The sequence below is a fragment of the Quercus suber genome, unplaced genomic scaffold (genome assembly GCF_002906115.3).
Source record: "Quercus suber isolate HL8 unplaced genomic scaffold, Cork oak 2.0 scaffold_351, whole genome shotgun sequence".
NCBI classification, from domain to species: Eukaryota; Viridiplantae; Streptophyta; class Magnoliopsida; order Fagales; family Fagaceae; genus Quercus; species Quercus suber.
Window position 1 is genome coordinate 21,392 of NW_027069803.1, and position 17,037 is coordinate 38,428.

At 31.7% G+C, this 17,037-nt stretch overlaps 1 protein-coding gene and 1 pseudogene across 4 annotated transcripts; both read right to left on the minus strand.

Annotated features, from left to right (window-relative positions):
• Positions 1-1,144: 1,144 nt before the first annotated feature.
• LOC112014261 (F-box/LRR-repeat protein At5g63520) lies at positions 1,145-5,940 on the minus strand. Of its 4 annotated transcripts, none has more exons than XM_024046677.2 (7): positions 5,533-5,940; positions 5,276-5,389; positions 4,786-4,878; positions 4,444-4,596; positions 3,099-3,180; positions 2,930-2,969; positions 1,145-2,138 (listed from the first exon to the last, which is right to left on the minus strand). In XM_024046677.2, the coding sequence occupies exons 1-6, from the start codon at positions 5,800-5,802 to the stop codon at positions 2,938-2,940; spliced, it is 744 nt and encodes a 247-aa protein (XP_023902445.1). In that variant the 5' UTR covers positions 5,803-5,940; the 3' UTR covers positions 1,145-2,138; positions 2,930-2,937. The 4 variants fall into 4 exon arrangements, with proteins under 4 accessions (XP_023902445.1, XP_023902429.1, XP_023902437.1 ...); XM_024046661.2 differs by having other exon boundaries at positions 1,146-2,138; positions 3,079-3,180; positions 5,533-5,939; XM_024046669.2 differs by lacking the exon at positions 1,145-2,138 and adding an exon at positions 2,342-2,829 and having other exon boundaries at positions 5,533-5,939.
• A 4,603-nt stretch (positions 5,941-10,543) lies between these two features.
• Positions 10,544-13,537, minus strand: LOC136061770 (exopolygalacturonase-like; annotated as a pseudogene).
• Positions 13,538-17,037: the final 3,500 nt, after the last annotated feature.

Here is a 17,037-nt window from a genome sequence, read left to right on the forward strand (position 1 = left end):
CAAATTTAACAAAGAGTGAAACTCTCTAATAAGTCTAACTTAAACTCAAATTTAAACGTTGATAATTTATTTTCAAATTTACGACGTTAATCATGAACACTATAAAAGTAGTACAAGCCCCAATATTTTTTCTTTTTAAAAACAAACCGAGTAGAGGTATAAGCTCTTTTTTTTTGTTATTTCTTCTCCTTCACTTTGTTTAAAAAAAAAAAAAAACTATTTTATGGTTTTTCATGTATTTTTTTAAAAGTAATTTTCGTATATGAACTACTAAACTCTCTTTAGCCATTTTTTACAAGATAAAAAAACATTGCAATAATTGAAATTTAAGGTTGCTATTACTTCATATGTCTTTGCTTCATCTCACAATATGAAAGTATGTTAATTTCTTGGGCAAAAAGCTTATATACGATATATTAAGAGGAGATATGACTTTCATTACTTTAATGTGTAGGTTTTTTTTCAACATTTTTTAGCATGGACCAGATGCTAATAAGGTTCATTTAAAGTTTAGACCTGTTAAAATTTAAATCTTATTGCTTTATGAGTTCATGTACTTTTTTCTTTTTATTATATTTCTCTTTTGAATAGTCATATTTTTTTTTTTGAATTGTTTCAATAACTTATTATTTAATTATATATATATATATATTTTTTGGTATTTTGGAAGTTTTAACATCTGAATTTGTGTACTCACGCGCTTGAGCGAGCGCGGTAGACACACACATATATATACATATTTATATTATTTATAATTTGTAGACTTTGAATCTTTTGATTCATTTCCATAGTTATAGTCATGGATTATTCTTTTGAATATAACCTATCTTTCTCTTATATTTCTCTATTTTTTAGTCATATATATATATATATATATTTTTGTTTCAATAATTTCTAAACAATGAATTATTGCATTCTTTAATATTTTTTGGTCTTTCAGAAGTTTTAATATCTGAATTTTTAAGTTATTTTTTTTGTAATATCTGAAACTGTCTGACAAATTTTTTGTAAACCATTGCACATTCAAACAATGAGTTCTTCATCAAATTGTAACACAAATTAAAGTCATATAAGAGCAAATTATGTAATGGTGTAATTTCTTAATTAATTTAAGACTTTATAAAATTATTTTAGTGTATCTCACAAATAAATAGATTCTCGTACATAACACGAGCTAGCAAGTAGTATTTATAAATAAGAAAGCAAATGATTCTTTAATAAAATATTAAAATTCAAATCGTACGAGGGAAGGGTCAACGGCTTGCAGAACGTTAAACACAAGACCAAGGTTGCTTCATTAGCTCTTTTATTTCCTCCGACAAGCAGCCCTAGGTTGCAAAGGAAGACCCATCCACAACAGGCATGGATTTGCTGTCATCCTATTCAATTTCTACATCGAGGATACCAATGTCCACATAAAACCCGATATTTTCCAACGCACCAATACACAAGAATCCAGGCGTGAGGCAAGTAGTGGCAATCTTGAACTTTTAGCACCTTTCACCCTACCCTGGGAATCTTCCAAAAACCTCTCATTTCTAGCTGGATGTGCCACACATGTTTTTTATTTAATTTTTAAATACCACATATCTTAAGTCTAAATAAAAATTAGAAGGAATCGAAGGATTCAATGGTAGGGAATTTTATCTCATAAAAATAGCAAGAGCCATTAAATCCAAAGCCTTATAATGGAGAGCCCAATTTGGTTTATATCTGCCTAAAGTTAGAGGTTTCCATCTGATCTGGTCTGCAATCAAATCAGCCATTACTGAGGGAGCCCAAGAAGATTAACTAGCAGCTAAGTCCTGCAACAGCTTCATGCTATCTTGAACCATCGCATCATTGAAGGATCTCCAAATTGTTCACCAAGAAAAATAGTTATTGCGATTGAACCAAAATATGCCAAGCTGTAATTGCGAACAGGTCAAAATCTTCCTCGGTTAATCTTTGTATCAGATCATCAAATAATTCTTGGACATCACCATAATCACGCTCATATATCTGAAATTTTATTGCAGATGCAACAAACAGCATCTGCCACTGCACAGAAACTCAGTGTATGAACTAGAGACTCATCCTCCTGATGACAAATAAGATCCAACACAATCCTCTCTAATAAAGGCCTCCTAGCTAACACGCTGCACCCAGCAAAAGGAGCACATCCATGCTTTAATCAAAGACAAATTTTCTCCAAATCTCTATGGAATCAGTTGAAGAAATTTTTTATAGGCAATAAGCATATAAAAATTGACATCTTTCTTAATAAAATATTAGTAGTCAATACTCTTATATCAAGGAACATAATAAGAGCAATGGAAACATAAAAACAAAACCGAGGGCAGATATTAATAGGAAAAGGGTGAGCTTCACAAAGCACAGCACCCCTCTCCTCTTTTAATTGTACATATATTTTTATTTCTATTTCCCAAGATTACCCATATATCTATTAATTCATAATAATATAAGAGGTATCAATGTTAGTAAACGTTATACCAATTCATATTGGACATATGACAACAAAGAGTACTGTGCAAATAAACACAAAAATAAATACCACTAGACTTCTCTCTATCCCCTGCGAATATTCCAGCTCCATCATCTGATATTTATTTTGTACTCCCCCAGACATTGCTAGTTTCATTCATGCTTCTATATTGAATTTAGAAAGCGACCTCTCTCATCACCCACAAAGACAATTTTCCATGGCATGGCATAATTTGCAATACAGAGTTGTAATCAACTAAAGCACAAACTTGCTACTTATCACTCTACCCCAAGTCACTGGTAATAGTAAAAATCTTTCATCGACCAAAGGAAGCCATTCATTACCTAGTAACAAACAAAGATTAATATCCTTCTCTCAAAAAGAAAGTCTAATAAAAGGTAATATATTTATACATGAAAATTGTGTAGGCAGATCAATACTCACCCAACAAATCAATAACAGGTTTCAAGTCCACAGGTCCTTCCTATAACATCATTCACATCACAGTTAGCAACGCAAGGACAAACTTTTCTAAAGAAATAAAATGATGATTTTTTTTTTTTTTTAAAGTCAAAATGGAAGGATGAACTTACTCCAGACATTATGATCCCACCTGGGGATATACAACGCGAAACAGAAGCTTTGAAATCCTTAATATCCTTCACAAACTTGTCAAACATTGCCACTTGAGGTTCCTAATATACAAATACTTGAAAATGTCAAAGCCCTCAAACTGCTCTAGAGCTCATAAAAAAATTAACACTTCCCTTGAGAATGACAAAAAGTTGTACCGAGTCCACAAATCTTAATCTAATATTCTAAACTGATTGCCCAATTTGCCAAATTTTGTCAGAAATGAAAATGGTATCCTCATTATTTTGCGCATCCTGCCACATCATCTAAAATGGCCATTTTGAGATACATTCATTAATCTATATATATAGTCAAAGCCATAGCACGGAAAAAGTCCAACTAAATTCTAAATTGAAGTCTAATTTCGCACATTTCCCATCTAATATTTAAATTTTTGTGTTAAATAAATTATTAGGTACAAAAATCGAAGAATCTAAATCCAATTAGATTCTAAATTGGATTTTAATTAGAATTCAATTTTGCGTCATGTGTCCTATTTAATTTTTAAATTTTTGTGGCAAGTGAATTATTGCGTATAAAAGATGAAGAATCCAAATCCAATAAGATTCTAAAATATATATATATATATATATATGAGGTTGGATTCAACTTATACTTGGTGCAACTCTAAGAAATATTACACCATTCAATATTTTTTAATTAGATGCAAATTTTGACAAATTTACTATTAGATTAGATTATCTTTGTATATTTTCCATACTTGCAAAATTTCAAGATGATTAAATATGAATAGCCATGTCATCAATCAATTTTTTAAATTCAAGTTTTTGTTGTTTAAAATAGTGCATAAAAGATGAGTTTATAGATCAAATAGTAAATAACATCCAATTGACAAGAAAATTGACATGATTGTTAAGAACATAGTGAACAAGTAATTCAACGGTGAGATTTTCAAATATAAATTCTATAACAAGTTATTGCGTGGTGTAATATTATTTAAAGTTACACAAAGTATAACTTGAATCCAACCCATATATATATATATATATATATTAATAGGATTTCTTGTTTTGGTTTCAACATTTTGCTTACTAAAATACCCTCACACACATTCTTAAATTCTTTAAAATATCCCTATCTTTCAGTTAAATAATTTTAAATTAAAAAACATAAACCGGTTAAAAGAGTAATGTAATATTCCTAAGTTTAAAAAATATGTAAGTTGTAACTTTAACACCATGTATAATTTGAAATAATTATGATTGTTTTTAAATGTCCCTTGCATTATACATTAGTTTAACATAATATCAATATTTATACAGTAAAACCCAATTAGAGAAAATTAGCATTGCCAAATTTCTCACCTTTACTATACGTAGAAGTGGGGTAGCCTTAGGCATAGCCTCAACTTTTAATCCTGGTACATAACCTACTGTCAAAACAATGCCATCATTTATATCTTCTATATACTCACCAACTTCATCATCTGAATCACTAGTAATATCTCCCCACATGACCTACATTAACATTTAAGTAATAAATTACTAAAAATAAAAAAAAATAAAAATTTAAGTAATAAAAAAAAAAATTCAACAAGAGACTTACAAAAAAATCAACAAAATAAAACCATTACCTTTTGCTTCCCCCAAAATGAAAAAACGACAATTTATCAATAAAAAAGTAGCAAATAAGAAGGAGATGTAAACCTCTTTAAATTCATTGGTAAGACCATCCCTTCCAATTATTCCACCAGCAACAGAAATAATAAACGGAGTATTTGATCCCAATCTTTTTGTTATCTGCATTATAAGCATTAGCAAACAATTACCTCACAATTTATAAAGACTAAAACACAATTTCCATCCCAATTTAAATAAATAAATATATATAATTACAATTCAGTCCATGAAAAATCCATGAGGTATCAATTTCATCATTCTAACTATTTGCCCATTAAATAAATTTCATGTCCCTCAGTATATATATATATATATATATATTTATATGTGGCAAACGAAGAGTTGATCTGGCAAGTTAAAAAGTTGATGTGGCCTAAAATAAATTCAGCAAAAATTAGATGGATTTGAAGGATAAAAGTGTAAATTTGTTAAAACAAAAAAGTTTATTTCTGCTGCGTCCTTGAAATATAGAAACAGAAATAAAGAAGGAAGGTAAAAGTAGAAAGTAGAAACATACAAGCCAAAAGCCAAAGGCCTCAAAGAGTCTGAATCTGCTGCCAATATTTGCTATAGCGAAATGCGGTCGAATCGGCTTCGACAGCACCTTATCAAAAACCTCTTGTACAGCAATCTATCAATTTTTTAGCACACAATAATCAGCCACAATTACCAAAACTAATAATAAAATATAATAATCCAATTCTAATTTCAATCTGTGTGTGAAGAAGTGAGAGAGAGAGAGAGAGAGAGGGAGGGGTAGATTGGTAAAATTACATGAGGGGAGGGGTTGAGAGAGAGAGCAGAAGAGATCTTAGGGCGAGAGAGGATGCGATTGCAGAGTTGGTTCCAGGTTTTGCTAACGCACGCCGCCGATGCGAACGATAACGCCGGTAGCTTCTCTAGAATCTTCTGCAATACGTCGTCGTTTATCAGCTCAAACCACACTGTATATGTAGATGTTGATGTAGTAGTACGGTGCGTTTTACTACTTTTGTTGGTCTCGCTCTTCGTCCTCGACGACGACGATGCCGATGCCTTACCCATCGCTGCGAATAATTTTAAAGAAATTAAAATAAATAAATAAAAAGCTTTTGATTTGAGTATGTAATAGCCGGAACGAAGACCTCTCTCTCTTCTTGTCAAAGTCCTCGTATTTGACTTTCACACCTAATCCATACAAGCAACAACACACACTAAAGCAAAATAAACTATACATATTCCCGCCACTTGTTTTCTTTTATCAATAACCCGCCGTTTGTTTTCCCAACATTTTTATCGGCAGAAATGTTATTTTCCAAACATTTTCCCAATAAAATTTAAGTAAATAAGTAAATATGAAAAATAAAATAAAATTATTGGAAGATTCTAATTCTAAGTGTTGTGAAAATGTGCGTGATTGTGATGCTTTTCTTTTATTAGCTATTGAATTGACAAATTTTTATTAGTTTTCGTATATAGCTACTTTTAACTTCACTTTTTACCAATTATTAACCACCTACAACATCGAAGATTTTTTTTTTAATGGTCAAACTTAAGCAATTTTTTTAAAATATAATTTATTTAAATATAAAACTAGCATATAATCCTTGGGTACACAAGTGTGGATGGCAGAGGGGTAGGTTACTTTCCTATTCTTTGTCCCCCTCCCAACTTGATTTTTGGGCGAGTCATTTAGGGCCTGTTTGGTTTAGAGAGTTTTCATCATTCATTACTTAATTTCCATAATTCATCACTCACTTTTCTTGGATTCCACGTCAGATTGTGTTGTTTAATTAAGTTTTCACTCTCAATTTACATTGCTCATAACTCAAAAAACTGAGTTAGAGTGATGGAAAATGAAACCAAAATTTTGACTTTTTTTGGATTATGAATTATGAGTTATGGTGGCATTTTTGTAAATTTAATCACATGCATAGGACTCAGCTAGAGTCTTGTAACCACTCTCTCTCTCTCTCTCTCTCTCTCTCTCTCTCATATTTTTCTCTTCTCTTCAAACCCACAGCTTTCTCTCCTCACTAATCCTCCACAGCTTCTTCACAAACCACTACTGGCCACTACCCAAGCTACCACAAGCCACCAATCCTCCCTTTTTCTCTTTTATTTTATTTTTATTTATTTATTAGATTTCCCCTCCTTTTTTTGGGCTTAAAGTTCCTCTACTTTGTAATTGTTCATGGGTTTAGTTTTGAGGGTTTGAAAAATTGAATTTGATTTAGGGTTTGGTGTTTCAAAAGAAAAAATTTTTGTTTTGTGTAATTGTTTTGGGTTTGGAGATTTGGTTGATTTAGATTGGAGGATTTGAAAATGGAATTTGATTTAGGTTTGATGTTTCAAAAGAAAAGATTTTTGTTTTGTGTAATTGTTGTGGGGTAATGAAAATGCACTTAAGGACCTCGTTCTTGATTACAATCATGGTCCTATGATTACCATATCAACTAGATTTCAAAATAATTACTATGGTCTTAAAAACTGAACCAATCAAAGAATCAAAAAAGAGGTTAGTTTTTGGTTTAACCCAATTCTTGACCGGTTAATTTCCTTTTTTGCACGTTTTTTCAATTTTGACTTGACCAGTTCTAGGTCCAATTTTTGGTTCAATTGGTTGAACATGCCAGTCTGATTCGATTTTTTAAAACAATGATAATTACCATATCAACAATAATTCAATAGAATTTTCACACATAACACACCATGAAGTATCAATATAAACCTAATATGATGTCATAATCATGGTTTTAAAAACCAGACCAGACCAACTAGTTCGACTGGTTCAATCAGGAACCGAATACCAGTTCAATTTGATAAAACCACCCAGAATTGGTAAAAAATGGGAATTAGATGCAAAACCAGTTCATTGATTGGTCCAGGTTTTAAAACCATGGCCATAATCAATAGAACACAATAATCTCCAACAAAAAAAAAAAAAAAAAAAATTAATGTTTTCTCAAAGAAAGAGAAAACATTAATTTAAGTATCTAGGATCAAAACCATATCATTATCTTTCTATCTTTTTTTTTTTCTTTTTTTTTTCCTTTTTTGTATCATTTGTCCTCAATATTCAATCAACTAATTCATCAAGCTATAGGTGAATCACTCTTTCAAAAACAAAAAAGCAATTTTGCAAAAATTACTTGATTTTTAAAAGAAAGTTGCAAAAGAGTAATATTAAATGATTCTTAAAATTTTATGAGTTAATTGTAAAACAACAGTAGTTTATAGACAAAATTGAACTATCACCCCTAGTTTAGGATGAATTTTAAATTTTTAGATTTAAACTTAAATTACTCAAGTCCAGCTCCCCTCCCATTAAAACTCTCACAATCTCTCTCATTATTTGTTCTCTTTCTTTCTCCCTCCAACATCTACTCCCCTTGTTTGCCCTCTCTCTCCAACATCACCATTGTAGTATTAGAGATTTGACAGTTAGAGCTTGCCCCTAGATGTTCTTCGAAGGAAATGATTTGACTCTAATCACCAATAGAAACTTGACATGTGCAATGATAGAATACTATCATCTTCTTATTGATGGATAAGTTCGAATTCGGTAAGGGTGGGGGGTGTAAAACTCATGTTTTACACCATACAATAAGAGATTGTCATATCAGTTTTTTACTTAAAACTCAATTCATTGTACCACATATAATAACATTTCAATAAACTTACAGTTAAGTTGGATTTTCAAATGGGTATTAAAATTGATTGAATGTGGTTATGTTTATTTTTTAATATGTGATATGATGATGTGACATGTTAGGATTGGAGGGGTAAAACTAATCTTTTGTGATGGTTAATGCTCAAGGCTCTAAGGGCATGTTTGGTACACTGTAATGATTATTACATGAGAATAGGAATAAGTATTACAAGGAACATATTAAGTTGGAATGTAATAAGTATTACCATTCATTAGTTTGTTGACCATTTAGAAATAGAATTCTGAATATGCATCTACAATTTAGTAGAGTATAAAAAGAAGATGTAATTAAATCATTTTTAAGTCAAATTTCCTAAAATACACTTATTTTAGGGTGTTCAAAATAGAGATAATAATTAACAAGGAATTTTTTTTTTCCCTTTTGAAGATGTGGCAACTAATGACTTTTTATGAAATTTTTTAAAAAAGTTATTACATAAGGTGAAGGAATAGATATTCAGTACTTTTAATAAGGAATAGTTATACCTCATTTTGAAAAATAGCTATTTATAAGGAATAACTATTCATTGTAATAAAAACATAACCAAACAACTGAATAGTTATGCCATAGGAATATCTATTACATTACAGTATTTATTACAGTCTACCAAACGTACCCTAAATATGCTTGAAGCGGGACTGTACTATCATGGGGATATACAACGCAAAACAGAAGCTTTGAAATCCTTAATATCCTTCACAAACTTGTCAAACATTGCAACTTGAGGTTCCTAATATACAAATACTTCTAACTTGTCAAAGCCCTCAAACTGCTCTACAGCTCATAAAAAATTAACACTTTCCTTAAGAATGACAAAAATTTGTACAAGTCCACAAATCTTAATCTAATAATCTAAAGTGACATAATTGCCCAGTTTGCCAATTTTCAGTTAGATATTAATATGGTATCCTCATTATTTTGGGCACCTTGCCACATCATCTAAAATGGGCATTTTGAGATACATTCATTAATATATATATATATATATATATAAAGCCCAAACACAGAGAAAGTCCAATTAAATTCCAAATTAGAGTCCAATGAAAAGTAGTATAGATACGTGTTGAGTGTGTGAGTAGCAAGCTAAATGGATAAATCTAGCAACGTCAAAATAGTTTTTTATAGAAGGACTGGCATGTAGTTAGTGACTTTGTGAAAGAGAGACTATTGAATGGGCTTTTGGTTTTGGTCGATGATGGTAATGCCCAGGGCTATCCATGGGTCGAGTTGAGTTGGCAAAATCAACCCAAACCCATTTTTCCACCCAAACCCACCAACTTAAATATGACCTAAACTCACCCAATTATATTGGGTTAAATGGGTAGTAACCAAAACTAGACCCAATTAAAACTAATGTTAATTGGGTTTTAACTAGGTTCCCAATTTGACCAAAGTATCATTTCTATAAATCACCAAACTCTAAAATATCCCAAAACCACTAAAAAGACCAAAATACCCATAAAACCTCAAAAATTACCAAAATACCTCCTAAACTTGAAAATGACAGAAACACCCCCCAAAACCTTAAAATTATCAAAATACCCCCTACACCTAAAAAATGATTGAAATACCCCCATAAAATTAAAAATGACCAAAATACCTCTGAAACCTTAAAATGACCGAAATATCTCTAAAACCTAAAAATGACCGAAATACCCCGAAACCTAAAAGATGATTGAAATACCATCGAAACCAAAAATTTTGCTAATTTTTTTATTTATTTTACTTACTCGATTGTGTACTAAATTGGATTGGTAGTAGATGCTTAACAATATTGGTGGACAATATTACTTAAGAATAAAAAGCATTTAGTATGAGTTAAATAAAATTTTTTATTTTTATTAAGAATGATCTCAATTGCAATAATAGAACATATATTATCTATAACAACACTACAGATCATAGCAGATTTCAGCAAAAGGCTGAACTGAAACAACTCAAAAAATAACTAAGAAAAATTCCCCAATTTCATTTAAATAAAGAAAAAGAGAACATGTTAGATGTGATTTTATTTAGAATAGAACCTCGATAACCTATTTGCAAATTATATTTGTTCATTATGCATTAGTTTTAACAACTTGGGAAGCATTTCATTAATGTTTGTTGATACAAGCAGGAGGGTTCTGCTTGCCCAAAATTGCATGCTGGACGTTAGTAAAAGTGGAAGTAGTAGATCCTCCACCTCCCTTGTATGCGAGATCAATGTCAGAAAGCACCACTTGTTGGCATGGTACACTCTTAGTGCAAATAAGATTCACAACTTTCTTTGTCGAAGAAGTGCCTCTAATTTTCTTGAAGTGCCTCTAATTTTCTTGAAGCTATCATTGCTGATCTTAACTTTAGAGGGAGACTGAAAACAAGACAAAAAAGCGCACCCAAGAAGTTAATATTAGTATTTGTAATTGTTTTTACTTTTTTTAACCTTTAACATCAAAATTTGTGTATATATTTGTGATATTTATATTAACCTGGTTTGAGCATTGGTTGTTTAGGCAATAGTTTTGATTAATGATGATAGGATTGCCAACATTTTTCATGACAACATCCTCGAAATGTATATCGGAAGCAACTCTAGAAGAGGAAGAAGGCAATGTTTTGATTCTAACACCATTATCTGTATTGCTAAGTGTGGCACCAGTAACTCTGATTCCTGAAATAGGTTATTCATTCTGGTACTTTCCAAGACTTCCAATGCTGATACCATGGCCAGGTCCACAAGTTACTTCGTTAGCAGTAAAATCTTGGGTTCCATCACAAATGGAGATGCAATCATCACCTGTTCCAATATTGGCATTGGTAATGGTGATTTGAGATGAATGTCCCATGTGGATTCCATCAGTGTTGAGGCTGTTTGCTGGTGCAATTATGGTAACATGTTGGAATTGCAACTTTTTGCATTCCAAAAGGTTGATGTGGAAAAATTTGCTATCCTTCGATGTAATGTCTTGGACATTTTAATTTGTGACGTTGTTGAACCTTATATTCTATTAATGTTTACAAGTAGATAAACTAAAACACTAAATATGTGTGCTCAAGTTTCATTTAAAAACATTTTAATTAGTAAAATGCCAATAATTCTTTGAATTATACAAAAATAAATAAAATTTTTTTTGGAAATAAACGTGATCATTAAATCAATATATATAATAAAAAAAATGGTAAAGTTATAGCAAATATTATTACATAAAAACTTAAAAACTAATGTGTCTATGAACGTGGTTGGTACTACTTCAATAATATTATATTAGATAAACAATTCTTCATAGACCACAAGCTTTGTCAAAAGATTACATGTGCAATTGTGATTGGGGAATTATCACTTTTAGATTTAACCATTGTTTTTTCTCTATCGCTTAAAGCCGCACATGTTAGTTTTGTGGCACAAAAATTTGTGTCCTCACTCCATAAACTTTCTCATATATAAATTTTAAAATTAATTCTTTTTTGGAGTTGTGACACATCACTTCACTATACAAAACATGTCAAATTATTAGTAAAACATCATTTAACATATAAATGTTTGAATTATTTTTTTTAATGGGTAAAGTTTGTAAAGTTGTAGCGTCTATGTATATCTACGTAGAAAATAATGGAAATATAAATGTTAATTAATTAATATTGAAATCTTACAATAGGAAGTACGTTGTAGTTTTTGTCTTTGTTACACTTTTTTTTTTTTACCATGCTTATTGTCCTTTGCCATCAAAAACTCCACCACCTGACACAGTGAGACCGTCGATACATTCAAAAATAACCCAACCATCTTTACCATTGAAGGTGGCAACATCTGATAGGGCCTGTAGGGTTCTTTGAAGCTGAAACGCAATAACACCTTTGCTTGGACCCAACGAAGTCACTAAACCTAGTTTGTATACCTTCACTGAAATCACAACTTTACTTCCTGCTACTGCACACACAGCTTTCCAAGCTTTTGTCAAAGCCTAAACACATTATAAAAGAATCAAGATTGGTATATAATAATCATTTTGCATGTTAATTTATCATCTGGTCATGACATCGATTCTAGTGTAAACGGAGTTTGAACCTAAGTTCTCTTATTCAAAGTTAAAAGGTTTTACTAGTTATGCTAACTGGAACACACTCTTCATGTCAATTAAGTATAGTTAATTGCACTCACATATTTATACCTAGGTTATATTAGCATTAGGTTGTGCTCCATATGATTTAACATCAAAGACCTGCTGGGCTTTGGTGCTTGTCAACACCAATAGCAAGGAAATTGTTGCAATGCTTAAATTCTTTCACATCTTATTGATCTTTATTTCCTTTCTGTTGCCAATTTGGTTTATGAAATGATGGTAACCCCATTTGGTTTGAAGCGATTTATACTTCAATACCTGAGCTCCACACCATTGAAACTACCTAACTAATATTAACTAATTTAATGCAAGGTTGCTAAGAACTCTACTATATATACTGCAACTTCTGTACTATTATTAGTTTTTGTGCTTTCTCCTCCACTAATTAATTATCATTTGTTATTGTATAAGATAAGATTATTTTACTTTCATATATCATCTTAACTTCTTTGATTTAAATGGCATGCCTGTTAGCCAGCTAAAATTTGCTCATTTTATCATGTAACCAAAGTGAATACTTCCATTAGCAAGGGGGAAAAAGTCTAGTAAAATCATCATCTACCAAAATTTTCCAAATTTAGTATAGGCAGCATGCTTGGCTACAGTTTACAATAACAATTAATGAAACCCATCAATATTTTGCTCATTTAAAAAAAAAAAGTTTTGAGGGTATTTTGGTAAATTTATTTTGTTTTTGGGGGGTTATTCCTATCATTATTTAGGTTTCGAGATGTATTTATGTCATTTTTTAGGTTTAGGGGGGGTATTTTGGTCATTGTCTTAGGTTTTGGGAGTATTTTGGTTATTTTTTTTGTTTAAGGGGTATTTTGGTCAATTTTTAGATTTTAGGTGTATTTCGGTCATTTTCTAAGTTTCGAGGGTATTTTGATAATTTTAAGTGGTTTTTTTTTTAGCATATTTGGTCTTTCTTTAGGTTTGGAGGGTATTTTGGAAATTTTTATAGGATTTTAGGAGTACTTTAGTCATTTTCAAGTTTTAGGGGCATTTTGATAATTTTGATTATTGGATAATCGGGTGGGTTGGGGTTTACCCATAATAATTTGGTTGGGTTAGGTTTGGGTTAGAAGTAATTAGTTATATGGGTAATAAATGGGTAAATGAGTTTTCCCAAATCAATTGCCCACCCTAAACCTACCCATTTGACACCCCTAGTATTGGGGATAAACCACCATTTAACTTGATTAAATCGGGTGAATGGGTTATGAATCTGCTACTAATTGAATGGTTAGTCAAATCTAGGTCTCTCAGTTTGTTGGTTGGGCGGGGCAGAATGTCAGGTGACAAGGTCTGGGCTACAAGCGATAATGATAGTATCAAAAAAAAAAAAAAAAAAAATCCAACCATTCTTTAACCACTTGTAGCCCAGATTAGGTGACACAGTAACACAATAGTGAGTAGTTTTGGGTTTATTTGATTTGAACCCATACAATTGACTCAATGAGAAAATGAGAAAAATAGAGATGAGAAACAATGAAAATATACATAGATAAAAAAAGATATTGTTGCAAACATATTAGTTATGTGACAATATTTGGAACTTGAGTTTCACTGGAAACATAAATAAATAAATAAATCTATAAAATTGTTTTTTTTCCCCCCTGTGAGTCTAAGCTAACATAGACAAGAATGAATTCATATAACCTGTTTGTATGTTTTAAAACACACACACACACACACTCTAAAAAAAAAAGGGGACTTACTCAAGGGCATAAGAAGGTTCGTCATTTTGCTCATACACATTTGGGTTGATTTTGTTGACGCCCTTAAAAAGTGCTAGGGAATGTTTGTTTGAGTGGAAAGGAATGGCTATTGGAACAAAAGATGCGGGGCAATGGAATTTTTTTTCCTTTACACAGCAAGCAAGAAATAGGGAAGAGAGAAATCAGTGTTCTCCAAAATTAATTTGGTAAGTTGATGTTATTAACAATAATGATTAATTGGATTGTTGAGTGTTTATGCCATTAGATCTCATTATAATCTACAATTTAAAAAAGATTGGGCTGTAAATCAATCAAATAGTTTGAGCTCAATTAGGAAAATAAATTGTTTTATATTCATTGGTTTAGTAAACAAGTCAAGCTCAGGCTCAAGATTAAGCTTAACTACTAAACAAGTCAAGCTCAAATATAATATTGTATTCATAAACATGATGATTCAATTTTGATAGGAACCCTTATATAGATAATAATTGTTGTAATGTTGCATTTAGATGGTTAGTTGGTTAGTTAGTTACAATTCCAAGCATGTTAATCACATTTAACACATGTTGGAATTATTAATGCACATGGGGAATAATAATACCTTTAGTATAAGGCCATGAGGGCCAACAAAATAGTTTTATGGTTCTACAAATACCTACTTGTAATCACATTTTCATTATTGAAGTATAAAACCAACTCATTGCTTATTGCATTAGTGTGTCTTTCTCTCTTAATCTCTTTCTTTCTCTATGGAGGGTAACTACCTCGAAATAAGTCAATTTCTCTACAATTCCTATCCATCCCCATTAGGAACCACTAGGTTCCTAACAAGTAGTATTAGAACCGTCGATCTTGAGACGAGCAATTGTGGCTGAAGAAAACTTAAGAAAGAAATACAACAAATGGTGAACAAAGCTTTAGAGGAAGTTAATGATATTTCAGAAAAAGGTCATGGCCTTGGCTGAATCTAATGAAAGAAGACCTCTCAAGATTGCAAAAGGACCTTGAGAACATGACAGAAGAGGAGTCACAGCTTCTTGAAGGTACAAGTGACAAGTTTCAAGTTGTTAAATCAACAAAAACTGTCTCTGATATTGAAGGTGCAAGCGAAATTGAAATTGGTTGAGAACATGATGGAAGACGTGTCGTAGCTTTTTGAAGGTACAAGCGACAAGTTTCAAGTTGTTGAATCAACAAAAATTGCCTCTGATATTGAAGGTGCAAGCAAAATTGAAATTGGTCACTTGTTAAGCCAAGAGCATAAGGTGGGGCTTTTGAACCAAAAGGCTTCTCCATCTCTTGATTTAGAGCAAACTAATCTCGAAGCTATGTCAAATGTATGCAATGGGCAATTCTTTCTCTCTTCCGAAGAAGTGCTCTTATGATTGCAAAAGGATCTTAAGAACATGACAGAAGAGGAATTGCAACTTCTTGAAGGTACAAGTGACAAGTTTCAAGTTGTTCAATAAAAAAAAACTGTCTTTGATATTGAAGGTGCAAGTGAAATTGAAATTGGTTAAGAACATGATGAAAGAGGAGTCGCAACTTCTTGAAGGTACAAGCGACAAGTTTCAAGTTGTTGAATCAACAAAATTGCCTCTGATATTAAAGGTGCAAGCGAAATTGAAACTGGTCACTTGTTAAGCCAAGAGCATGAGGTGGGGCTTTTGAACCAAAAGGCTTCTCTATCTCTTGATTTAGAGCAAAGAAATCTCGAAGCCATGTCAGATGTATGCAATGGGCAATTCTTTATCTCTTCGAAAGTATCCATCAAATCGGATTCTTGCTTTTCAGTAAATAAAATTGATATGAGATCATCAAATAATGTGATGCCAAAACGCGAAGCATGGGTTCCATCATCAATTCTTGGAAGTAATATGAGATCATCAAATTCCATTATCCTTCCAAAGCCAAACCTATAAAGCCCATCAAGTTTTATAGCCTATCAAGTCTATCTAGATTTGTATATAATTCCATTCAACTATGATTTGGAGTGTAATAGAAATGAGGCTATCCAACATAAATCAAGGAAGGAACACTCCCTTGATCAAATTGTTTTAGGACCAATCTGGAGTGCAACAAGATTCACTATGATTGATGCAATTGCCTCTTGTGATTCTTGGGCTAATGATCGAAGAGCAAAGGTTGAAAGAAGTTTTGCCGACAATATGATCAAATGCTTGGAAGTATTTGATGTGTTCAACGGTTGAGATACTTTGGCATATTGGGTTAGTGGTCGATTTCCCCTCATGAAGGTGTCATTTCAAGGAACACCTTGTGGACAAGGTGTTTTGAAGGGGAGGGAAATGATAGTAACCCGCATATAGATAATAATTGTTGTAATGTTGCATTTAGTTAGTTTGTTGGTTAGTTAGTTACAATTCCCAGCATGTTAATCACATTTAATACATTGCTTATGGGAAAAACCAAGTAAGCCAATTATGAACTCCCACCTTTGGGTGCAAAAGAGTAGAATTGTTTTGGCTCGCAAGAATAATAGTAAGATAGAATCTTTTTGAACTTTCGTTTGAAAGGAAGTCCTTTGCACTTCAATTTTATATGAATTATTAATTAAAAGCTTGTGTTGTGCTTTGCATGGTGTTAGGGTCATAATTATTATTTGTTGGTATATTCTTAGACAAAATGCATTTTTCTTCTAATTTGGTAGATCTAAAATGTGCAGTGTGTTGAGAAATCAAAACAAGTGATATCGTTGAAGTCATGAATGTAAGGTTGTATTTATTCAATCATTTTGTTGGCTTTATT